The sequence below is a fragment of the Gekko japonicus genome, unplaced genomic scaffold, assembly GCF_001447785.1.
Source record: "Gekko japonicus isolate JY-2015 unplaced genomic scaffold, Gekko_japonicus_V1.1 scaffold904, whole genome shotgun sequence".
Classification (NCBI taxonomy): Eukaryota; Metazoa; Chordata; class Lepidosauria; order Squamata; family Gekkonidae; genus Gekko; species Gekko japonicus.
In genome coordinates, this window is record NW_015161976.1 from 330,102 (window position 1) to 356,743 (window position 26,642).

Consider the following 26,642-nt stretch of genomic DNA (forward strand, 5'->3'; position numbering starts at 1 on the left):
TTTCTTGGATTGTGCCCTAAAAGTTTAATTCATAGCATGACCCCATCTGGGTACACATCTGGGACACAATCTGTTTGAGACATTTCTTGTGCAAAGCCTTGCTCGCGTGAACTCTGCACTGGCTGAAATTTCCATTAATTTCAACAAGGCGAAAGAAGCTACCAAATGGCTATGCCTGTCAGATGTAAGGCAGTAGGAACCATTAATACTATTTACCACGTTGTACTATTTCTTAGAATGTGTCATCTAAAGGAGTAAAAATAGGAATTTAATAAATTTCTCATAAAAAGTCAGACTCCAGCACCAACTGAGATGGTAAGAGACCCCGGAATACACTTGACTCCCAGTTTGGTAGCTTACTGACATACTGGGGGGGGGGGAGAGTGATGACAGCATCCATTCTGCTTCTGTAGCACAGCTGACAACTGCTGGCCAGTATCGTCTATCACACAGTTCAATACGGCATGTATTAATTCTGAACTTTGCATTATCCTTTGGAAAAAATAGTGTTAAAGCTTCTCTCCCCACCCCACCCTCAAAGATAACATTCAACAGTAGTTTATTAATATTATAAAGAAAACTAGAGCTTTTTGTACATTCAAAAAAACATTGGTGACTATCCAAATAGCAAGACAGAAGCAGAACAAAGAAAATGTGCACCTAAATTAAGCAAAATACTTAGAAGATCAAGGTGATAATGCAGCATTTCCTCTCTTATTAAATGATGATCAGGGGGATCAACAGCTAAATGTCCTCTTTCTCTTGTCCCTTCTCACCAGATAACAGAATGATCCAGCTTAGAAAAGCCAGGATTTTTCCTTAGTTCCAGGTAGGTTCCATTGCTCACCCAGGAGTCGTCTGCAGATTTCCTGTCAAACAGTGAACAAAAGGTCATTTATCTTCCTGCTAACATGGGTGCTTTAGTTCTGCTATGTATATTATTTTATAGATCTTTAATTTTATGGAAAAGGATGAGGGGCTAAAATGCCCAGAATTCACTTTAAACAGCTGTTGTGTGCCCATACGTTGTAGAAGTTACCTCAGAGCAGAAGCCAACAAAATAGCTGCCAGGCAATCTGAACTTATGTTACTAGGCTGTATGGAAACAGCAGCCTATAGATGTATCCTTAGCTATTTCTGAAATTTCTAAAGGCCACATTAATTGCCTTTCCCCTTAGAGAGTTCATGGTAGCATATGCAGGGTTTCCCAGGTAATTCCCCATTGAGGCACTAACCAGATCCAGGGCTGGCTCAAAGAGTTTTGCCACCCTCAGTGCCCCACTGAGTCCAAAGCAGGCTCCATTCTTAATGCCCATGCAGCCCACCTCAGACAAGGGCAGTAGCGGCACAGACAGAGAAGATGACAACACGTGCAAGCCGCACCCATTGTCTCCTCCCAAATTGCTGTCTAATGCCAGTTTGGCAACCTAAGGGCCCATGAGAATGGAGAACCAGTCTCCCACTTTCCCCCAAAGCAGGATCCCGCTTATGGGGGAAAGTGGGATATAATTTAAGATGAGTGTACAAAGTCAGGATGGCAGTGTATATGATGTTTCAGCCCCGTATCCATTGATTAAGAAAATGCTGCAACTGTGGACATCATAGCCTGTGTTCATACCACCTTTTATACAGTGAGAAGTGTGCACTTTTTCCTAGGTGGAGACATCTCTGTGTTATGGATAATGTAATGTGAGAAGCAGCCCTCAGGATCTGGTCTGAAGGAAGGTAAGCTGCTATTTCCATCCTGCTTACTCTGGAGTAATCCCGTTAACACTTATTGGACTTCTCCCAAAGCCAGTGCTTAGAGGCTTGCCACTTAGCTATGCTTATCATTTCTTTTTCAAATGTTTATCCTACTACATTTCCACAGAATCCTCATTGTGACTAAAAGCTTAAAATCATAACTACATCATATCAAATTTTAATTGGTTAAAAGCAATACCTGACAATTTTGAGGGGTTTTTTTGTTGGCATAGAATGTAGGCTTGTCTTCTCTGATGTACTTGAGAGAAAACCTGCAGTCCATTGGAGTTATTTAGGAGTGAGCCCAATGAATACAACAGGACATGTCCCAGTCAACACAGATGGATGAGGGGAGTGGAGGAAATGTTTCTTATGAATTGAGGAGAATTTATTTCCAATTTATCAGGAAAGAGCTCCGATTGGGGATGAGAGAGCTCTAGTTTCATATAGATGTTAATGCAGCAGGAAAGATTGTGGCACCGTGCAGGGCAAGTCCTGTAGTCCACTTATAGAGGCCTACCTGACAAGTAGAAGTAGAACCACCATGATGTGGCAGCAGCACTTCCCCCACCCCCAGGTGACCAGTGTCAGGATCGGACCTCTTTCTTGGTCAATGCTTGTAACTGTATTACCCTGTGCTGCCAATGCTTATTTTCGCTTTTGTAAACCCTGCCTGCTTTGCACATCTGCCCGCTTGCTTGTTACCTTATCAGTCCTCCCTTACGTTCCTGAGGGGGGGAGTGTGAGAATGAATGCCTGGGGTAGTGTGGAGGCGCCGCTCGTAACTTTCCAGAAGCTACCCCCATACGGGGTTCCATCTGGACCTGTGTCCTTGGCAGCGATAAGACTTGAGACATAGCTAGTTAGGTCGTATACTCTTTCATGACCTGTAGTGAGCCTGTGCGTGTGTGACGTATGACTGAGAGGTGGGGCCCATTCCCCATCCCTGTGCTATTGCTTGTTAGTTCTGACAAAGGTTCTGACCTTACCAGAAGTCCAAATCTTACCAATAAACCTTATTAAGGACTATTGAGTGGAGAGTGGTTCCTCTGGGGTCTGACAACCAGAAGGGTATAACTGTCACTTGTATCAGAAGTAGCTGGGACTGCAAGTCTGAGAAAGGATTTTTTTAAATCTATAGAGCCACTTCAACAGATGAGTGCCTTTGAAAAAAAACACATCAAAATGAAATGTGCATGTGAATTTGCTAGGAAAGAACAGTGAGCAATAGCTGGCCTGAAATATCTTACTCACAGATGTTTCCCGCAAAAACAAAACAAAACAAAAAACGCTTTCCACATATTCCTTGACTCATAGCTTCTCTTAACACATGTAGGGCTTTCAGCCACTCCAAAGTAAAAGAACCTGTGGAATTTATTTAGTCCCTTCCCCACTTCACTCTTTTAAATATGGTGCAAATAAGTATGCCTATATCTATAAGCATATATAAGCAAACAGGCAAGTTGTAAAAGGAATGAACAAAACCTGGATGGGGTTTTTTTGTGTGAAATATACAGGGTGTTAACAAATAAAAAACTTTTCAGTGATCACTGAAGCACAATTATCTGATAGAAAAATACCTGAAAAATCTAGGTTGATGCTCTATATTGTTTTCTTCTAGAACTTTCCTCCTATCCCTCTGTAGTTGCTCAATCCTCTGCTTTTGTTCTTCTGCTCCTTCAATATTCCCTTCTTCTAGAAATCTGTAGTACACAGGATAGACAATGAAAGCACAGGACATTTCATTTTATGACCCTCTCAGGGTGCAATGTATGAGCTTTACTGTAGAGGCTGGAGGATTTAAGAGAACACATGTAGCGTAGTGGTTGGGGTGCTGAACTACGACCAGATTCAAATCCTCACTGGCCATGAAACTCACTGCATGACCTTGGGATAGAAACTTAGCCTAGCCTAATATATCCCGGAAGGTTATTATGAGGATACAATGCAGAAGGAGAGAACAATGTATGCAGCTCTGAGTTCCATGCCCAACAGTAGCCAGACTTGGCCTTTACCCCACCACTCAAGACAGCAAGTTGGTGGAATGATTCTAGATATGGATAGAAAAGGTGGTGGGAAGTGACTGAAGAGTAGCCACCAGTGTTTCTGGAGGCTGTCAGAGATCAGTAGTCTGGGGACACCGTTTCCTTGCTGTTTCATCTCCGTCATGCCAATACAAATTACAGATTTAATTGACGGCAGACATACCACAATTGGGTTGCACCTGCATCTAAAGGATCAACGACAACAAAAGCCGTGTCACTGTATGAATTCACTACATGAAAAGAATGAACATACTACCTTTGGTCAGGTCTAAATCTGGTGTCAGAAGGTGGTAGCATCGGTCTCATGACTGGGTCCAGTTCATTTAATTCTAATGCAAATTGTGTAAAACCATACCACTTCTCGAAATCTTTAGGCATTGGATCTGTAAATAAAAAACGGCTTCAGTTTTTCTCTCCAAACCAAATCCAACACCCTTGCTACCGTACATAGCTTTCCCACAACCCCCCGCCCCATATTTTCATTGCATCAGTGCAGGTATAAGGCTAAGAAATAGTTAATGTTTAACTAATGGTCTTGTGATGTTAGCATCAGGGCTCTTCTTTCTTTCTTTCTTTCTTTCTTTCTTTCTTTCTTTCTTTCTTTCTTTCTTTCTTTCTTTCTTTCTTTCTTTCTTTCTTTCTTTCTTAAAAAGTGGTGCTGGAACTCTCAAAAGGGAAATGAAATTTTAAATTTGTATACTGAAAACTCATGAACTTTTTTTTTTAATTGTCAAATAGGTTTTGGGACTCCGTTCCAGTGCATTCCCCCAGAAAAAAGCCCTGGGCCCCGGTCAGACGGGCTGGATATCGCGGGGGAAGGCATGGCTAATTGCCCTGGAGGAAACTCGTGGTTAGGGGGGAGATGCTGACCAGACGGGTATCCTGCAGCGCGGCACAGAAGCCGCGCCGCGTGATCGCACTAGCAATCGCTCTTTGTGCACATGCGCTGTTGGGCACTGTTGCGCAACCTGCGGAGACGGGCGCGGATGCCATATGAGTCCACTGGAAACGCGATCAGATGCCCGCCCTTGGCCCGCGGTTTCTGGAAACTAGTACCTCGTAAGTACTAGTTTTTTAATCCGCACCTTCGGTGGGGAGCCACGGGTTTGTCACGGGAGCACTGCGCTTCCCAGATGTTGGGGTGTGATCGCGCCCGGAAAATCCACGGGACTCCCGTGCCTCTCCTGCGGCAACTTTGCCGTGTGACCAGGGTCCTGGTTACCTTTTTTAAAATACATGGATATGTTTAAATTGTTTAAATTGTAATTTCCCCCCCATAACATTCCCCTTTCAGCTTTTGTCTTACCTTTCAAGAGTCCTTAGTTTGAAGATACACACACATATATTTACAAAGCTACTTAAACACATGGGTGTTATATTCTACTCTGCATACAATTCTTAAACCATGTACCAAGTATTCAGCTTAATTAACCACCAGCGTTAAAGGAAAACAATCCATAGTTAACCATCGTATCTTCATAAGCCAACACTATTATTCCTGCCACTCTGACCAGGAAGCAGAATTAGGGGCTGCTGCTCCTAAACCTTTAAAAGTTAGACTGGACTTTGATAAGAAGCACAGAGGAAAGAAATAAGCAAAATAGAGTAACTTTGAAAGTCTGAAGTTTATTATAAATTAGTTATCTTAAAGCTAAGAAAAGATAGGTTGCTTACCTGTAACTGGTGATCTTCGAGTGGTCATCTGTGCATTCACACCCTTGGGATACACTGCGCCTGCGCTGAACCTTCTCGGTACCGATAGCTAGCAAAAAGGGATTTTCGCGCCTCTCCCAGGTCACGCGCCGGCTCCACTGCGCATGACCAAGGAGGGGCACGCAGATCCCGCCAGTTCCTTCTGACCGCCGCCCAACAGCCTTCAAAGAAACAAGATGAAGGGCCGAGAGCAGAGGGGAAGGAGGGCGGGTGGTGTGAATGCACAGATGACCACTCGAAGATCACCAGTTACAGGTAAGCAACCTGTCTATCTTCTTCGTGGTCTCTGTGCATCACACCCTTGGGAGAATAGCAAGCAATAACTCTTACCTGGAGGAGGGGCCGAGGCCCTACACCTGCGCCGTCTGCAAAATAGACCGACCCAACGCCACACGACGAGTAGACCGGACATCAAGGGCATAATGCTTCACGAAGGTGAGCGGAGTAGCCCAAGTCGCAGCGTTGCAGATGTCCTCCAATGGCATACCTCTCATGAAAGCTGTAGAAGCCGCTACCGCCCTGGTAGAGTGGGCGCGAAGCTGACCTGGAAGAGGTTTCTTAGCCAAAGCGTAACACAGTTTGATCACTTCCACGATCCATCTAGACAGAGTCTGGGAAGAGATCTTCTTGCCCTGTGCGGGCATACTGTGAGCCACAAACAAAGCTGGAGACTGGCGAAAAGACTTAGTTCTGCCCAAATAAAATAGCAACGCTCTCTTAACATCCAGAGAGTGCAATTTCCGTTCCTCTTCATTAACGGGAGACGGGAAAAACGATGGCAAAACTATATCTGAGCGTAAATGAAATTCCGAAACGACTTTTGGCAGAAAGGAGATATCCAAAAACAACGATACTCCATGTGGGGAAAAACTCAAATATGGTGGATCACACCTTAGAGCAGACAACTCGCTGACTCGACGAGCAGAAGTAATGGCCACCAAAAACGCAGTTTTGAGCGATAACAACTTCAGAGAACACGTGGCCAACGGTTCAAAGGGTTTACCCATCAAAAAACGCAAAACTAAAGCCAAATCCCAGGCCGGAGTCGGAAGACGACGAGGAGGGTACAGGCGAATAAGACCTTTACAAAACTGTTTCGTCTGAGGATGCGAGAAAACTGAAAACCCATCAATAGATGGATGAAAAGCTGACACCGCAGCTAAATACACCTTAACTGAAGAAAAACTGAGCCCCAAATCCATTCTGGACAAAATGAACGCAAAAACAGACCTCAAATCCACTGGTGGAGGGGATAAATTAGAGGAACTCAGGTACTGCAGGAATAAATCCCACTTCCTAGCATAGGAAGTTCTAGTAGACAATTTACGACAGTTCAACAAGACATCATTGATACGGGCATCCATCACGGAAAACGTATTTCCCACAGAGTCAACTTGAGACTCAGAGGATCGTAGTGAAGGACCTGGCCCTCCTGGGCCTGTAGGAGATCCAATTCCCTTGGTAGGTGGACAAAGGATCCCTTTGCCAATCGCAACAGTGTCGGAAACCAGGCCTGACGAGGCCACCATGGAATGCTGCCTTGGTGCCATTTAAAAGAGAACATACTTAAGCCAATGATCCTTGCTACTTGTAGTTTGTTCCCTTCCCTTGACCCTGTAGGTGTGTAGAATAGAAAAAGCAAAAATGTTTTTTAAAAAACAAGCTATTATTCCTGCCAGATAAGAAAGCTTTTTTTAAAAAAATAAAGAAGCCAGTCTTAACGTTTCCTTGTCCAGACAGTCATTTATTAGAAATCATAAGACCCCATCTTTAGAATATTGTTTAGAAATGTGTTAAAATAAAATAAAATAGAAGTGCATTCCTTGGGAACACAAGAGGTTTGTACATGAGTAAAAATAAAATTCCAGTCACTAACTTGCTCTCCAGATACAGGTTGGTGAAGATGGTGTCCCACAGTATATACTTTCATGCCATTTTCCAAAAAGCCGATGTACTATTTTTCCATTTTTGTCCAAAACGCTGCCTTCAATCTCATGAACAATGTGATTCCAGTATTTTGCCTAGAAATAAAGTCAGCGAAACTAAAATTACTTTCAAAAGGTTAGTTAAAAAAAAGTGTTTGTTAACTTGCTATTTTAGATATTGTGATAAATAGAAATAACTTGGGCTGATACATGTAGCTGAAAGGGCTAAGGCGAGGTGGCAGGAGAGCCTGTTTTATAGCTGATTTGCGCTTGCATCCTATTGGTTTATTTTATGCTTGGCAAAATACCGTGACCATCTTCTTTGTGAAAAGGTGGCATAAAAATGACAAATTCTGATTGAGGGTGAGGAATCCTACTTTCCCTATTGCAGAAAATTGCATGCAGCCCAGTGTAGTTCCCAATGGGACAAACAGAGGCTCCCCGGAGCCATTCAGATCAGGAAAATGGAGCATATGGAAGGTTTCAACCCCCTCTCCCTGAACCAAGCTTCCATACTTCTGGGAATTATGGAGTTCCCGATGCATGACTGATCAAAAGTTGGACATATGGTCTGCTGCTGGATAAACAGGTGGCAGCTGCTACCAGAAGTGCCTTTTACCAGCTGCACCTAGTTAGTCAGCTGCAGCCGTTCTTGGGCAGAATAGATCTGGCCACTGTGGTGCATGGCCTGGGTACATCTGGATTAGATTACTGCAATGCATCTACATGGGGCTGACCCTAAAAATGTTTGGAAATGTCAATTGGTGCAGAATGCTGCTGCTAGAATGCTGACTGGAGTGAACTGTTGAGGCCGCATCACTCCAGTTTTGGCCCATCTACATTGTATCCCAATCTGCTTTCAGGCACAATACAAGATTCTAGTGTTGATCTTTAAAGGCATACATGGCTTGGGACCAACTGTTTATTTCCTTTCAAACCTACCTATTACAGTTATCTTCTGAGAACTAACTCTGGGTGCTCCCGCCTTCTGAGATTAGGCGGGTAGCAACCAATGTTCCCTCTAAGATGTGGAGTCTTGTGAGCAAAAAATCTACTTTGTGAGCTACTGGCATTAAAGCTGTGAGTGAGCGATTTGGCTGCTGCATAAATTAGTTTGCTCTGGAGCCATCCTTCCTGAGCAAAGACAGAAATCTGTGAGCTGGAGGCTAAAAAACTGTGAGCTAGCTCACACTCACTCAGCTTAGAGGGAACACTGGTGGCAACCCAGGAGAAGGCCTTCTCAGTCATAGCACCAAAACACTGGAACTGTCTCCTCGGAGAGAATTGCCTGTCCTCTTCTTTTGCCATCTTTCACCAGAACATGAAGACTTTTGTTTGGCTATCCCTCAGTGATCACTCCTTCCTGTCCTGTTTTTAATTGTTGTTTTCATGTACTTGTATTTAACCTTTTGTTTGAATGGTGTGTTTTTGTTTAGTTTAATGGTTAAGACATGTGCATATTACGGACATTTTTAATCTATTAGTTGCGTTGGTAGCCCTGATGTAGGCAGAAAAGGCAGGTAATAATTTTTTAAAATAAAATAAAGTGTGGGGACACAAGGACTTTGCGGGGCATTGCAGCCTTGAGACAGAATGAGTGGCCTAAACAGTTACCCACTCTGCTACTTGTTGGACTGGGTTCCGCAGTTCTAGTTAGATATTGTACTACACTGGGTTGATTCCCCGACACTTTCAGCTTTATAAAAATAATTTACATAGACCACATCTGGCCATGTGAGACTGCTGCACAAGTAATTCAACCCTGGAAAGAAAACGGGGGGGGGGGGGGAGAATCACCTCATAGAATCATTTTAATCAAAAACTTATTAAGTCTGCCTTACCATTCCATTTAACAACCTGGTTGCTCAGGAAGCACTTTTAAAGTGTAATCCTAAGCAGTTACACCCTTCTAAATCCACTGAAGTCCTCTGACTTCAAAGAATGTATCTCTGCTTAGGATTGTACCATTAGTCATCCTGTCAAGTGTTTCAAAAACACCTTACCATATATGAGAAAATCTTGATGTTACCAGGAATCGCACCTTTATGAAAGTAAGTTTGCAGTGACAGGTATGATCATTCAGATTCTTTATTATGATCTCTCCATAGTGTTCTATCCATCGCTGGCCACTTAAAATGTTATGAATGCAAGATGTCACCTTATTCCACTCATAATGGTCCCTGAAACTGGAATCCAAAGGGAAAACACTCAGGTCACGACATATAAAACAGCTAATAAGAAACAGTTAGCTAGTGATGATTTAGTTAGAATCACTGTCTGAAACATTCTGAATATCTCATTTTGCTTCCTTTTGTAACAGTGAGGAAATGCCTCCTTCAGGAAAAGAAAACCCAGCATGGACTTTGAGATAATAAATTAAGATCTGAATTAAGAGTTTTCAGATATGCCAGTATTTCACAAAGGAAGGATGTATATGAGTCACACATTAGGGGCAAAACACATGCTTTGCATAAGGAGGCTCAAGGTACAATCCTTGACCTTTCCATTTAAAAGGCTCTCAGACAGTGGACTGGCTGTTGAAGACCCTTGAGAGGTATTCCCTGTCAGGGTAGATACTACTGAACTAGAGAAACCATAATACAACTTCACTTGATTCATTTATTAAATATTTTAATAGAAATTTTACTGAACATTTTATTAGTGTATGAACATAAACACTGAAAGGATATATTAACTGAGTACTCTGGGAATATGTTGAAAGTTGCAGTGAAAATAATACCTAAGTATCACAACACCCCCCCCCATTAAAATAGTTGCTTTCAGTATAAAAGGCATAGCATAAAAATATTTTTACTGAGTAACCGGAAGGGGTGTATAGTCAAGGGGGTGGCCTCTGCTCCAGCACGTGGAGGGGGCAGGGCCAATGGGTGGAGCAAACTGGGTAGGGGTCGGCTATCCGTTCCTCCCCAAGAACAAAGCAGGTGAACATTCGAATGGGGCTTTAATAAGAGCTTCCACCAGATTCAGTCTTCTTGGAGAGGGACGTTGTGACATCCCCCATTCTGATCATCTGCTTCCCTTCACTGACCCTCGTGGTAGCCACTCACCTGTGCTGCCCCCCCAGCTCCTCTCCATGACCACCTTTTAGTCCACACCCAGTAGGCACCATCATCCTGGAAACCAAGGGAGTGGTCCCTTGCCCCACCCCCAGCTCCATCCTCTCCAACCCAGGGACACGCTTTACCCAGTCAAGGCTGCAGCTGAGCCCAGTATCCAGCTGCAGCTCATGTTGCATCCTTCAGGCCAGAGCCAGCATATAGGTTTAGCCCCTGCCATCACAGGGTGATTTTTTCCTTTTTTCTTTTGAGCAATGGCAAAGGATAACACATGGGGATTTTATGACCACTTGACTATACGTCCACTAAAAGCAGATCCAACGTAATGAGCTGCCCACAAGTGAACTTCATAGCAGACAGGGATTTGAACTTTGATTTCTTTCATCCTCATCCAACACATAGGCCACTAAACCATAAAGACACATCTGATCTGCACATTATAAAAGCCAGCCCCATTATTGTCACCACTCCCTATCTCTACTCAAGAGATGACCTATGGAAGCATTCTTAATCCACAAAGTAACTCGCTACACTGGTAACTGCTGTCCTCCCAGCCCATCCTAGAAGCATGAGAGCAGGGAAACATACAGTAAGGGGTGTGGGTACGGAGTGGAGTGGTGCAAGACAGGCTGAGAATGTGGTTATGATTAACAGAAATTTGACAGTGAGTCAATCTGAGAAGGCATTGGCGCTAATGGTAAAGTTTTCCATCTTTAGAATGGTCTCTGTTCCTGCTGTACAACTGTTATGCACATAACTCCAAACACAATATCCTATGGCAGAATTTTGGTTTACAATTGTATATATTTTGAGAACTTCTGAGTTAGAGAACAAAATTCTATCTGGCAAACCAGGTCTTGATTCATCAGCATGCTATTATAGAACTTACGCTGGCAAAATTACATGTGTTGTACCAACCGGCACAATTTCCATGGATTTCCCCCAAAATTTGTTCTTCCACCTAATATCTGAAATAAAAACAAACAAAACCTAAGTATGTTCTTAGCAGCAAACACAGGCACATTGCTGCTGTCTGGTGATTTAGTTATCGATAGACTGCCTACAAACCATACCATGATTCCAAAAGAAATCAACAGTGTGGAGCAACGGCCAGTTCACGTCCATGGCCAGATGGTTTATTTTTTCTTTTCAGATGGGACTCTGTGTTGCACAAACCCAGACTTTGGTGTGACAGATGGTCATCCCATCACAACTGTTTTCTTTAGTAGGCTGAGAAGTGGCATGTATATTTGCAAACCCCCTTCACAATGAATGCCAAGTTTATACCAAACAGATGCCAACTTAGTACCAAACAGTGAGTTAACCATGCCTAGAGATCATTGGGTTTGGCCTTCACTGCTGAAAACACCTGCTGACATGAACAACCCACCTGTGTGTGCAAGGGCAACTAGGGCTGCCAATCTCAAGTTGGGTCCTGACGATCTCCCAGAATTACAGCTGACCTCAGGGCTTTTTTTGTAGAAAAAGCCCAGCAGGAACTCATTAGCACAATAGGCCACACCCAACAGCAGAAACTCATTAGCATACCAGGCCACACCCCCTGACAACACAGACTATTAGCATATTAGGCCACACCCTCATGCCTTCCCTTGGCTTGCCCAGGCGCCCCCTTGCAGGGCATCTTCCAGGGGGCCCCCTGGCCCACCCGCCTTGGGAGTCCCCGGGGGATTAGCTCTCCAGGCCTTCCCTCTGTAGCCATGCACACAGAGGTTTTGGCTATAGTGGGCGTGGCCAACTCTGAAGCCAGCCGGAACTCCGTTCCTGTGCGTTCCTGCCCAAAAACAGCCCTGGCTGACCTCCACACTACAGACATCAGTTCCCATGGAGAAAATGGCTGCTTTGGAGGGTGGCCCCTATAGCATTATACCACACTGAGGCCCCTCCCCTAACCCCACCCTCCCCAGGCTCCACCCCCAGATCTCTAGGCATTCCCCAAGCTGGCAACCCTACGACCTATTCAACAGAGTTTATATTTACTACATTTTTATCCCAACCTTCCTCCAAGGAGCTCAGGGGGACATACAGCCTTTCCCCCTTCTTCTATTTAATCCTCATGATAACCCTCTGATATAGCTTAGGCTGAGAGTGCAGAGATCCTAAACTGACACTCTAAATACAACAACACACCAGCCTATGGGACTGTTGAAGAACTGTGTCCCTCTTTTCCATTCAAATGCTGAAGGAAACAAGACAAGGTTTTCAAATACCTTGATAAAAAGCTAAAGCCTGCAAACATATTTACTTGAGTTATGATTGTCCATTATGTTCCTTTAAAAATGAGAATGGGAAACCCAATTCTCCCATGGAACTAGTTGGGCCACTCACACCAGTGCAGCCTACCCTACCTCACAGGGTGGTTGTTCTGAGGCAATGGAAAAGGGGAGAACAATGTTTAAGCCACTTTGAGTCCCCATTAAAGAGGAAGGCAGACTATAAATAAAAACAGACTTAAATGCTATTTTGTCGAATATTATATGCATATCACCTTCCACTTCTGGCCTGCTTCAGACCCACCATGGTGAGATAGTAACAATTAATTTCTAACAGTAATTGTTTGATACATCATGATTCTACATTTCAAAGACACATTGCTTTAAACATGCAGGCTTTGGTTTAGTGCATGTATGTCTGAAGTAGATCTTAACTTTGGACTTCTAGACTTTTCTCATATTCTGAAAGCTATAGTAGTCAATAATAAATTAAAGAGTCACCTTGCCAAAACACAAAATTATCAGATTCAGCATGACAGGCAGAGATAGGAGGATGATGACTGACCTAAAAAGAGAAAGGAAAAGATTACATTGACAAGCTTGCTTTTAATTAGTTATTTTTCTCTCTCAGGAGCTATGGAATGATTTCATGCTTTAAATATATGGCTGACCACAAGAGGGAGCTTGTACAATGAAAATCAGTGATGACTAACTACGTCAAGACAGCTTCTGAAGAAAATGAAGCTGAGTTGTAAAGTAAGGCTGCTGCTTGTCAGTATCGGCATTTCAAATTGATTGAGTTGTACTAGTCAAAGACTGTAATAATAAACTGTCAGTATCAGCAACACTGTTCTGAATGTAAAAGTTTAAAATTAAAGAGCCTGTATATTAAGAAGCAAAAAGTTGCTTTTGAAAAACAAAGTTGTACTTACCTGTAACTGTTGTTCATCATCGATCTGTGCAGGCCTGCCATCGGATAGGTCTTTATAGCTAAGAGCCTCCAGGGGGCGCTGCGCACTGGAGCCAAGTCTGTTCCCACCCATGGACATGTGCTTCTGCGTGGCAACTCCCCTTCTACCCTCAGTACCTCTAGTGCTGCCGAAGCCAGAGCATGCAGCGGGGCAGGAGGGGCAGGGTAGCTTCCTGACATAGGCCTCTGGAACCTGTACCACCTTGTTTGTTTAGATAAAACATTATGACTGTATTGTCCGGATATGGTTCAGAAGAATGGTTCAGAAGAATATCTGAGAACAACTAAGGGCATAACGGACTGCTTGCAGTTCTAGAATGTGAATGTGCAGTCATTTTTCTTCCTCCAACCAAGTGCCCCTAGTTGACAATCCCTCACAATGAGCACCCCACCACAACAGCAAAGCATCCATGGTAAGGACCACTTCACGTGGAGAAACCCCAGAAAAAAATTCCCTTGGATAAATTGGCTATTGAAGACCACCATGCTAAAGAACGCAGGACAGGGCTGGAGACTGGAAAAATCTGTGCCATAAGGCATGAACTCCAGCTCTGAAACAGAACAAGGAGCTGTAGGGGCCACATATGTAGCCTGGCCATAGGCAAAACAGTGATAGTGGATACCAATGCTCCCTCTAAGCTGTGGAGTCTTGTGAGCAAAAATTCTACTTCGTGAGCTACTGGCATTAGAAGAGAAGAAGAGATTGGAATTAGATTTATACCCCGCCCTTCACTACCCAAGGGAACACTGGTGGACACCATGTATCCCAACAGGTGCAAAATTTTCTGAACTGACTGAAATCGATGAAATCTGAACTGTATTATCAATCCAAAGATAGCCTGTAACCTTTCAGGTGGTAGAAAACCCTTCCCCTCCTGAGAGTCTAGCATAGCTTCAATAAACTGTATCCTCTGGGAAGGAAGTAACCATAATTTTTCCCAATTGATCAGTAATCCTAATTTTTGACAGGCTTCTGAAACAAGTACACTGATTCAATAACTCTTCCCTAGAAACTGGAACCAATAATCTAAATAAGGAAATATTATGGCAACCCTGGAGACAGAGGTAGGTGATGATGGGAGCTACACACTCGAAAAACACCCTGAGATCTGTGGCTGGCCCCCAAGGGTAAAATAGTGTACTGGAACATTCTTTCCCCCACAAGTAAAGTGTCAGAACTTGCTGTGTTGAGGATGGACTGAAATGTGAAATTAACCCTGAGATCTGTGGCTAGCCCCCAAGGGTAAAATAGTGTACTAGAACATTCTTTCCCCCACAAGTAAACACTTGCTGTGTTGAGGATGGACTGAAATGTGAAATTAAGCATCCTTTAAATCAATCACTATGAACCAACAGTCAGCCTTTAATAATTGCAAAATCAATAGGATGGAAACCTTATGAAACTTTGAAATATTCAGAAAAACATTTAAATTTCTAAGATCTAAAATGGGACTGACTCCCCCATCTTTTTTTGCCTACTAGGAACATCTGGGGGGGGGGGCGATCCCTCTGAGGTTTGACACTCTGTAACCTCCTCAATCGCACCCTTCTCTGTTAAAGAAGCCAGAGCATGGACTAGACCAGAAGTTAGTTGGCTGGATCCCCTTGGAGGTAACACACAAGGGGGAGTGAATTTAAATTCTAATTTATAGCCAAGTTTAACTATAGATAGGACCCACAGATTGCAGGTAATTCCCTCCCAGCCTGATGCAAATTGGGTCAATCTGTCCCCAAATTTAACTGAGATTGATAATGCCCCTAGTCAGAATGATGACTTTTGGGCAGAAGTTGTTCCCGTGTAAGGGGGTGGTTGTTGATTTGACCTAGGTGGATTAGAGACTTTGTGTCTACAGTAACCCTGCTGCTGATTAAATGGCTTAGGGTTGGGATACTGAGATCCTGAGGGCCCAGCAAAGTGACAATCCCTTTGGTAGGGATGCCACACGAATGAACTTTGCTTAAACTGGGGTCCAGACAGGTGGGAAACTCCTAAGGATTTAGCATGTTGTCTGTCTTGGAAGAAAATAGTGTGGACCCTTCAAACAGTAAGATCTCGACTTTAAGTCTCATTTCCATAGACAGAGCTGCTGATCTCAAATCAGGCGTGTCTCTGTAGAATGACCGAGGCTGCCGAGTCTACCAGCATTAATTTGCTGTTTTGAAAGTTTGATCACTTTTGCATGGAACACTTTAGCAATAGGATGCTTCTATGGAAGAATCCTCTCCCACAAAAATTCTAACAACTTGGAGCTAGGTTTTTCCTGAGTCAACGTGGTCAGGGGCTCTGAGGCCTTAAGGGCTTTTCTCCACAATGCTGCCTTAAGTTTCAGAGCTCTATCACTTCGCGCCTTTGGGGTGAAGTACTGGTAGGCCTTACATGTAATGACACTATGCCCTTTACATCCAGACAGAACAGTCAAAGGTTATGTGCATCAGTCTGGGTCATTTTGTTCTGCATTGGGAGCATTTCTTAAATAGGGCCTTCTGAGCCATGATGATGCTTCAGAAAGCAAAGTACCTTCATGATCTTGGTAAAATTTCCAACAATCACAGGAGACTCTAATGCGATGACCAACTCCTTCAGCGGCAAAAGAAAAACTGAGGGTAGAGGGGGCGCTGCTGCATGAGAGCACATGTACATGGGTGGGAACAGGGTTGGCTCCGGTGTGCAGCGCCCCCTGGAGGCTTTTAGCTGTAAAAACCTATCCGATGGCAGGCCTGCGTGTGTGCAGTCCCCATGTGTGCCTGTGCAGAAGATTGATGATGAAACAAAATTTGTACGATAGAGTACTCCTGACATTTTCAGAAGGAATGAACTCCCATAAAACCCATCACCATGAAGAAAGCTGAATTTTAGAGGGGTGAGGAAATAAAAGATAAGGACTCCACACATCTTGGCCAGAATCTTCCTCAATATTTTCTTTATGTGTTACGTTAGAACTACATGCTATTCTTAGTTTTTTCCTCAACTTTAATAGAATGTAGCCACAAGAACTGTGATTAAAAAGTCTGACCATCTTTGTTTCCATATTTATGTGGGCAGCCGATGACACCAAAGCAATATTTAGTCATCCAGATCCTTTTGCATTACTCAAGGCATCCTGTTAAAGAGTTTTGAGAATTCCCATTTCCATTTTAAAAAAATCCCAAATCTTATGAATTCAGAATGAAGTTCAAACAATGTGACAAAAAGACAAGGAACACAAAAATGATGAAGCAGCTATGAGGATTATCATTGGCACAGTAGGAATTTTTACAAATGGCTTCCTTTGGTCTTTTCAACTGATCCTTCTAAAGTAAAATTATAATATGAATCCCAGCTGCAGCTTGGCATCAGCCTTGACTGTGAAAATTATAAGCAGACTGTTTTGATCACATGCAAGTACATTATGTAAATAACTGTGGTCCTCCAGCAGAAGTGATGTTACTGGGAAGGCCCCCAGTTATCAACACATTGCCCACACCTGCTGGGAAATATCCTGTAACCATATTGTATTTTGATCTTTAAGAGTCTGAAATGCTTCCATCAGTGCTGCTGCCTGCAACTTCGTAGGTATTGCATGCTCACAACTCAGATTCAAAGACCACCTTAGAAACTCCCAGTAAGCAATCAGAATTGGTAAGTTTACCAAAACAGAGCAACAGCAGCATTGCAATACCTGTTCAGCAAAAAACTGGAAGCCCTTATCTTCACGGATATTTTCATAGGTTTCTCCGAGCACAGGATTAAATGGCTTACTTCCAGCTCTGTAGTAAGTGGATGCATAGGCAGAGACAGCAAAAGCAGCCACATAAACCTAAAAACAGAATGTACAGAATACTGATCATTAATAAAAGGGCAAGTGCATAAGTCCTTGCATAAAAGGGCAAGTGCATAAGTCCTCTTCTTTTATAGAAGAGAGGCCCTCCACTGATGTCAGACACATTTCTCTCTACTTATTTTTTTTTCTAATTTAAATCTAATTGTATCTATGCCTCCTACAAGCTGGAGTATTATATACTCCTGAGTACTGGAACATGACTCATTGTTTACAGCTACTTTATTAAAATGTGTAGAGGTTCACGATCCTATAAGCAGCAAGGTGAACTTTTAAAAAAAAAAAAGAAAATAAAATAAAGAAAATAGACTCAAAATCATTTTAAAAGTTTAGGATAAGACAGAAGGGAATTTGCAGAGCAACATTTAGGAGCCACAGTCTAGTGTGTAGCTCTGCACTCCTAAAACAGGCTCTTCCACTGCCAGTCTATTTACTACTTACGGAATTCAGTTTATGAAAACTGGTAATGGGAACTACTGTGGTAAGAGACTTTGCTCCAGCTTCAGGGTACTGCACACACTAGGCTCATGTTCATGTATAGCCAGCTGCATGAGGACCTGTGTGCAAGTGGGTGCTATACATGAAGATCTGCTACTGATCCATCTGCTGGGAACGTGTGTGTGACAATGTGAACATTCAACTGTTCTCACTCCTCATTCCCTGCCAGGCAACAGCTCTGAGGAGGTTTTGCACATGCAGCCCCTGCTTCAGGAGCTCTGTATGTACTGCTTTGGGTTAGGGCGGTAAAACTGGATGCAACACTGGCTTGTTTCAAATACTGGTCCAAAGACATTTAATTATTAGAACAAACTGGATATTTGAAATCCAAATGGGCCTTGCCTAATCATAAGTTGTTTTGAACAAAATTCCATTGCAAAGAGTAAAAACTGCTGGAAGAAAACCTTATTTTAAAATGTGGCAACATACCACGTACAATTAACAGAAATGGCAAAAGACATTAAACAGCCAGATTCCATTCACAAGCAGGGCTACCAGTTCTATCAGGGAGCAGAGGGAGCTGCCAGCATGAAAGTCTCTGGATTTCTAAAGGAACGCATTTGCTTCATATATGGGAAAAAAGGGGGGTGGACTTTATTGTGCTGTTTTTGGGGCTCAAATATATGACTAACAGCCCCCCCAACAGGAAACAGCAGAACAAAGACTGCAAGAGAGTTGGAACCATTGTACCTGTTACTTTAATATAGAGGTTCCCAAACTTATTTGGCCTACCACCCCCTTTTCAGAAAAAAAATTACTCAGCGCCCCCCTGGACATCTACTTTCAAGAAGTGGACAAAAAGATGCAGTTTGTGGATCTGCACCTGGATCGTTCCAGCCCACCTGGATCATTCCAGGGCCCCTGAGGGGGCAGCATTGCCCACTTTGGGAACCACTGCAATATGCAAATTAATCTCAGCACATGTGTAACCCAGAATATGAGAAGACTGTCTTTTTAGATTGCTGTGTATATTGGTTGCCTGTGGAGTTAACAGCCACACAAGCCACCCTTTATACCTTACGAAGGATACATCTTTCTCAGAAAAACTAAAGCATAAAGATGATTTTGTGACCCTAACCCATAAGGCCAGTAGAAGCTAGCTATGCTTTAGATAGGCAGGGGTTAGATGTGTTTCCTTTGCACATTCCAAGTACTGTTCATTAAAAAAAGGCACTTCTGTGTCTCAGTATATTATATTCAAAGCCAATGACAGATTCCTTTTGGCTGCATACAGTACTGCTGCAATGCTGCCCTTTTACACAGTTGTGGGAGGTGTGGTCTGGGCTGTGTATGAACTACCAGTTTTGCATCTATGCAAAGGGACACCCGCCCACTTTTTCCCTTTCTACTGCTCAGCTGGTCTTCCAAATACAGCAAGGGAAGAAATTGTGCTATTCAAGTTTTTTCCTCTATAAGATGCACTGAGGTGATGCACCATCCCTCACATCATTATGGCACATACAGAAGAGAAAAGAATCACTGTCTGACGGGAACAGTGGAGAGAGGAGTATTTCTTCATACCATCCTTTCAAACAAGTTATGCGTCTGTGCTGCCTTATCCAATAGTTCACTGTATTCCAGCTCTTCGCAGAGTCGCTGCAGAGTATTTAGCGGCTCATTCAGCTCAACAGGCATTGCCACTTTGGAGAGGTCTTTTCCAATGTTGTTCCGCAGAATGTTCCAAAGGCTGATATTACTTGTATTAGGGCACGGAGCTGGCAGACATGTCCTCCGCTGGGAATGGTATTCCATACTACCATCAGGAACACAGTCTGGAAAATAGATGGTGGGACTCAGTTTGTCAGCTCATGGACTTTCATAGCTTTCTACCTCTTTCGTTATAAAAATTATATTATATTATATTGATTTATTTATTGTATTTGTATCCTGCCCATCCCATGAGCAGGTTCAGGGTCGGTCACATCATCTTCAATAATACAGTAAAGTTTAAAACACAATAAAACATTTACATTATAAACATTTAAAGTCTGCTGGTGAAAATTCCAACCCATTCATTTTAAATATTATTTGTTGCTTTGTATAAATATTTCCTCCAAAGGGCTACAGCCTGCACCCTTACAACAGCCCTGTAAGGCGGTTAGACTCAGGACGACCTCCTGTTCCCATATCATTCTGCATTCATCTTCTCAACTTCAGGCCTTCTTTCACACTGCACCCCCAGTTGGTCATACAGGCTATGGCCTTCTTGTTGGCTTCCCATGGAATGTCCTCCTTCCATACATCTGCCACCTTTCTTGGATATCTTTCAGTACTGGGCTATCTGAACATATACTTTTAGTTAACTGGGTGGTCTTTGCTCCTAGTTGGTTATCACTACACATGGCTTTGTATTTTTAAACACCTACCGTGGACTGGATTGTCTTTAGCTCCAGATTAGAATCATGTTACAGAGCTGCTGGTTTGGTTGGTATGTGGGACTTTGATTATTTATTTCCTTCATTTATAGTCTACCTTTCTCACTGAGTCTCAAGGCAGATTACAGAATAGGCTTGGAGAAAAGTGTCCTGCCCCTTTAGTAGAGGCTTAATGTGTGGAATGTTCCCTGGCCTGGATGGCCCAAGCTAGCCCAATCTCCTTAGATCTCGGAAGCTAAGCATGGCCAGCCTGGTTAGCATTTGGATGGGAGACCACCAGTGTTCCCTCTAAACTGTGCGTGTGAGAGGCCCTCATTAACACAGGAAGCCCTACTCAGCAGCAGTCTGGAGCCACGTAGGGTCCTGCATGGCTCATTGCCCATTTGAAGATTACAGCAGTTGTTGGCCCATTGCCCATTTGAAGATTACAGCAGTTGTATTCTGCTCAGGATGGGAACTGCTCCCCTCAGTAGAGAAAAAATATTAGAGGGAATATTGGAGACTACCAAGGAAGCCCAGAGTCACTGTGCAGAGGCAGGCAATGGCAAACTGCCTCTGAACATCTCTTGCCTTGAAAACCCTACAGGCTCGCCGTAAGTCAGGTGCAACTTGACAGCACTTTCCACCACCAATGTGTGGAAATGAGCAGTTGCAGCTTTTCATGGCACGGAGGCAAATGACACCCCATTGTCTCTATTAAAGGGACAAGGCAGGTTCCCCCCCCCACTAGACGGTAGGTAACTATTACAGAATATAGACAGTATAATACATTCAACCAAGGGAACCCCCCCCCCCATGTAACATGTACTACAAATAATGCAACCAAAAACCCCTGGATTTCATATCATTTTATCTGTCATACACTTTTAGTGGAGAGGCAGCAATACAGGAAATAAATGAATAAAGTGAGTCATTAATGATTTACACCAACATGCACAAATCTGAACCCGGGGCTTCCTGCTGCCAAGCCCAACCGTTTTGTCCCTGCAACACGATGGCTTTTCCCTGTGACAAGAATGAATCACTCCCCATTTGATACCAGTATTTAATTTTCCTGCAGTTGAAGTGGGAGGGGAATCATCTGTGTATTAAATTTAAAATCAGGTTTCACACTCCAGCACTGGAATGCACAGTGTGGGATTACAAACAATCAAGGACATAGCACTGATCACAATTCTAACACAATGGAGAAGAGGCCCAGAGGAGCCAGGTACAGAATGTTTATACAAAAATAAAGAAAAAACAGCCATGTTTTTCTCGCAATGCTTGTTTTCCAGGGAGCTATTTTGATAGCTCTGGCCCATTCCCTCTTGGTTTTGCCGCTTTCACGCATAAAACACAGCACATCCAGTGGAAGCAAGAGGAGGGGTCTCTTCAACAGAAGTACAACCTGAAGAGAAGACATCCGAACTGTAATAAAGTGGATGAGTGATGCACATTATTGTACTAAGAACTTAAAGGACAATCCACCTTCACATCGGTGCATGTACGCTTAGCTGTGTGAGGGGGAAGCACAGTGTTCAACAGAACTCGATCTTCTTTCCTTTCCACTGGGCATGGGTGATATTCAAGTTTTGGGTGGGGAAGGGGGAAGAGAAGAAACATGATTCTGTTCAGTTTTAAGCTATTCCTTCCACACACAGGTAGCTTTGCCTTCACAGGAACAATGCAGAAGAGGAATGGATGGACTTTACACACAGCATAATTTTCAAAAGGAAATGGACCCCTCCATCTCATGCTATTCCTTTTTCATTATCAATTTCTAGTAAAGCAAACAAATAAATAAATAAATCAGCACAGAGTGAAAAAGTTTCCTACCGAGAGTTTGCCTTTCATTTTCTATGTCGTTACTTAGGTTGTCTTCAGAGACGTTATCGCTGACATCGCTGGCGTATGAATCATCATCAGATACCTTCAGGGGGGAGGAAATACACTTTCATTCTGATTAAAGTGGCAGAGGCAAGTGGGGAGGAAACAGTTCACATGCATAATACACAGCAGCATTTGAGGAAACTCAGAAAGCTGATAAAAATAGGTTGTGACAGTTGGAATGGATCTTGCCACAAGAGAAGGCTGTTGTAGCGTCTGGCCTGGACTCTAGATGAGCTGAGTGCAAAAGGAGTCCACATAAACCACTGCTGCATTTTTTTAAAAAAATCTTGCAACATCTCTTTGTTTAACACAGGGCAAATTTTTATTTTAGAACATACATTGTGGCCAGTGTTCCCTCTAAGCTGAGTTAGTGTGAGCTAGCTCACAGTTTTTGAGTCTCTGGCTCACACATTTTTGTCTTGGCTCAGGAAGGAGGGCTCCAGAGCAGACTAGTTTATCCAGCAGCCAAATCGCTCACTCACAACTTTAATGCCAGTAGCTCACAAAGTAGAATTTTTTGCTCACAAGACTCCACAGCTTAGAGGGAACATTGATTGTGGTGAAGGATTTTATTTTTAAAATAATCTGGGAACATCTACATGTAAGCAGCACTTCCGGATACTTTCTCCCAGCCTTTTGCGTCTCAAAAACTCTTTAAACAAGCAGCAATGGGTCTGTGCTTTGAAGGGGAGAATAACACGCTGCTTGTGGCACTGGGATGGCAATTAGTGTGCAAAGGCAGGAAAAGGTCAAGACACTTTGAAACGAGCAACATGAGTCTGATGTTCCAATACTACCCCAGACCTCGTTTTCTGAAGAGCTGGCAGACAGCAGGACTTCCTGTGCATCAAAAAACTCGGTAAGAGAATCTGTTATAGACAGCCTGCTTTCGTTGGAGAGCTGATGCACCAGACCCCTGGCTTCTTCCTCTGAATCTTCCTGTAAAGAGAGAGGTGGAGAAGGGCTCTGAGGGAAAGCATAAAGCAGACATGGAGGATACAAAAACAGCAGCTTTTAAGAAACGGTTGTTTAAATAATCAGGAAGAGGTCAGCCATCCCCTGAGGGGCTGGCTCCAGTTAATTTATTGCAGAGGATTTTATCTCCTTGGTTAAATAAATGCACCTGCTACTTGCAATGTCTGCCAGAGTTTTAGCCATGGTTGCCACATTTCTTTTAGTGCACATGACTCCTCAAGTACAAAGACAAGGAATGGAACATGCGCTGTTATAATGAGCCACAGTGAAAAATATGGGATCACTGAGAAGGGAAGAATCATAGCCTCTGGCATGGAGACTCCAAAGAGAAAAGATAGGGCAGTGTCACAATGTGTAAAGATTTCAAAGACTGTTAGCGATAAATTACAGATAAACACCAATAATACAAGTGTACAGCTGGTGGCATGCATTTTAGAAGGCCATAAGCAGCAGAGCGCAAAAAAATTACTCAACAGGTCAAGGCAAGCTTTGTGTATGTTGTACAATCTGTTTCTCTCATCTAGGGTTGCCAACTCCCGCTTGGGAAATTTCTGGAGATTTGAGAACAGTCGGTGTCTACAGAGGGCAGAGTTTGGGAAAGGGAAATGAACTCAGCAAGAATGTGATGTCATTCTAGGACTTCTATTTCAAGCTGTATGGTATGCCATGGAGTCTGCCCCCCCCCCCAAAGCTGCCATTTCCACCAGGGAAATTGATCTATGTGGTCCAGTTGTAATTCTGGGATTACATCTTGCGGCTGATAACTGCCTCACTAATGGACTGGTATATACATGCAAGAGAAGCAGTAGAATATCAAGGTGGTTAGAATGGATTGCTACCCTTCGGATGAAGGATTTCTAGTCTGATTGGTTCTTCATATAAAAAACTACATGCAATTAGAAAACCAGCACAACAGTCAGAAACCTTCTGTCTTGGCTTGCTATGTGGAGTTTTAGCAAGGAGTTTTAACATTAGGACATCCTAAATTGTGATCTGCACTCTGAAGTGGTGCTGACAAATCTACTGCCTTGGCCTCTTGCATGTGTACATCAGGCGTGACTCTCCACATACGGCAGAGTGAGACAATAACATTCTGAGGTAGCAGAATGGATAGTGCTACTTCAAACTGTGAGGGAGACTTTTTTTTTTTTAAGAGACCAAATTTCTCAACATTTCCTTGCATTAGAAATAATCTCTGCAAGGGGAAATGTAACGCAGCAAACAGCTACCGGGGACACAAGCTCTTTCACTGATGTGCTACCTTTTCTTTGCAGGGAGTTTTTTCACATGTGAAGATTTTTTAAAAAAATTACCTCCCACCCACAGTCTGAAATGGATCAGTCCATGTCTCTAGTTTAGGATTCTATCAACTCATTGTACTGCACATGTACAACCTAGGAGAAATCTGCTAGATTATAGGACTCCTTAGCAACTTCTTAGAGAAAACAAGGCATTGGCGTACATCTAATTGTGAACGAGACTGGTTTACTAGCTTGGTTTTAGGCAAGAAAACTAAAACAGGCACACAAACACTACTTTGGGCATGTTTGGCTACTCTCCTTTTCCTTCAGTGGTTTTCTGGAAAAGCTTCCTTGGGTGGTGCCAATGAAAACCAGCCAGTGACTATATGGTAGAAGGTCACCTCTCACACATACAGGATTGCCAGCCTGGGGCCTGGAAATCTTGGCACCTTCTGGAGGACAAAGTCTAGGGAGGGGGGGGGAGCATGACAGATACTGTGATATCACTTCTAGGTGATCATCCAGAAGTGATATCCTAGCCCCCATGGTGTTCAGAGAATCCCCCCAATCTCTACAGTAAGGACCACAGAGATTACTGCAGGGTTCCCCAACCTTTTTGAGCCTGTGGGCACCTTTGGGATTCTGACATAGCATGCTGGGAGCAACCACAAAATGGCTGCCACAAGAGGCAGAGCCAGCTACAAAATGATTGCCACAGCATAACTTCACTTACACAGTGAAGATCTTTGTGCCGTGCTGGCAGCTTTTGCCAAAGCAACATTTTAAAAAACCTGCACAGGCAATGAAATCTCCAATAGCTAATCAGAAGCCTTGCTGGACACTTTCTAAAAATACTTGGTGAGCACTATGGCACCCAAGGGCACCAAGCTGGGGATCCCTGTATTAGTGGATAGTCCCGGTGCATTGTGGATGCTGTGGCTCCCCACCCCCACCCCCCACTGCTCGACCAATCGAATGCAGGAGGCTGAAGATGGGAATTAACTCCAGGCAGGCAAATGGTAAACCTAACAGATAATCATACAAATAAATGGATAAGGCAAGAGGTTCAATTACTACTAAAAAGCAGGAGAAATCTATTATTTGACTACTTGGAATATTTCTATGCTGCCTCCTTAGAGTGAGATGGCTTACAATTATAATAATATAACAATACAAAACAGCAAGCCATTACACATAAACAGCAAAAAGCTATCCATAAAACAGACCTAAGGCCAGAAGCAAGCCATTTTTAAAAGCTCGTAAAACTAATTAAAAGCCTAGGTTTAAAAAAAGATGCCTTTTTGGTCTAATGCCTCAAAGAAAGAGAAAGAGTGTCTCAAAGCTGCAATGCCACCACAGAAAATGATCTGTCTCTAATCGCCATCTGCCTCCCCTCTATGGGGGGGCAAAGAGATCTGGCTTTGAGAGGCAGATCTTAACTGGCAGGCTGGATAGTATGGGAGGAGATGTTCCTTCAGGTATACTGGCCACAAGCTGTTTATGGTCTTAAAAGGTAAGAAGCAGCCTTTGTGCACATAAGGAAACATGCAAGAAATCTCCCCTTGTCAAGTATCTGATTCAGTTTCATTTGCACAGATATGTGAGGGACAAAAAATCCGGAAAATGCTGTTATTTTTTTCTTGATTAAAGGTTCTTAACATCACCAGAGGCATTTTTTCAAAGAGCAAAAGCAGTATTTCTCACCATCTCCGGTAAGATCATAAGTGGCTAATTTAAATCAACAACCCCTGGGTTATCCACAAGCTCATCTGTAATCATATTTCTATTACAGCATTTACAAGCATATTTTCATTTTGACAGATTTGCTGTTTTGTCTGTTAATTCGGCCACTTAACCATCAAGAGCTATTCAATGTGTCAGTGCTTTGCAATAAACATATTATTAAAATAAATCATTAAATGAATGGCACTCAGAACACTCATTCCTGTGAGGCTTGGCTGTGTCAGTTTGATTGCTAAACTGCTAAACTGATATTTTCCTAATCTCTCCTTTATTATAAAGGAGTTTTGGGTGCCAGAATTCTAAAATGCGCCCCGTTAGTGTATGGGCGGAAAATATGCCACTCAGAAGAGCTGCCTCCAATGACTGGCTCCCTCAGCCAACCTGCCCTGCCATTGGCTGGGTGGCTGGGAGGGGAG

At 43.2% G+C, this 26,642-nt stretch overlaps 1 protein-coding gene across 2 annotated transcripts in view; it reads right to left on the reverse strand.

The window, feature by feature from the left end:
* Window positions 1-704: 704 nt before the first annotated feature.
* The window catches only part of OSBPL3 (oxysterol binding protein like 3), a 75,485-nt gene continuing 49,547 nt past the window's right edge, over window positions 705-26,642 (reverse strand). For both annotated transcript variants that reach the window (XM_015429750.1, XM_015429749.1), the window contains 11 exons: window positions 23,072-23,206; window positions 22,214-22,307; window positions 19,542-19,792; window positions 17,364-17,501; window positions 13,236-13,299; window positions 11,393-11,471; window positions 9,468-9,612; window positions 7,378-7,522; window positions 4,045-4,171; window positions 3,324-3,446; window positions 705-869 (listed from right to left, as the gene is read on the reverse strand). In XM_015429750.1, the coding sequence (XP_015285236.1) occupies window positions 773-869; window positions 3,324-3,446; window positions 4,045-4,171; window positions 7,378-7,522; window positions 9,468-9,612; window positions 11,393-11,471; window positions 13,236-13,299; window positions 17,364-17,501; window positions 19,542-19,792; window positions 22,214-22,307; window positions 23,072-23,206 (1,398 nt within the window). In that variant the 3' untranslated portion in view covers window positions 705-772. The remainder of the gene's footprint in view (window positions 870-3,323; window positions 3,447-4,044; window positions 4,172-7,377; window positions 7,523-9,467; window positions 9,613-11,392; window positions 11,472-13,235; window positions 13,300-17,363; window positions 17,502-19,541; window positions 19,793-22,213; window positions 22,308-23,071; window positions 23,207-26,642) is intronic.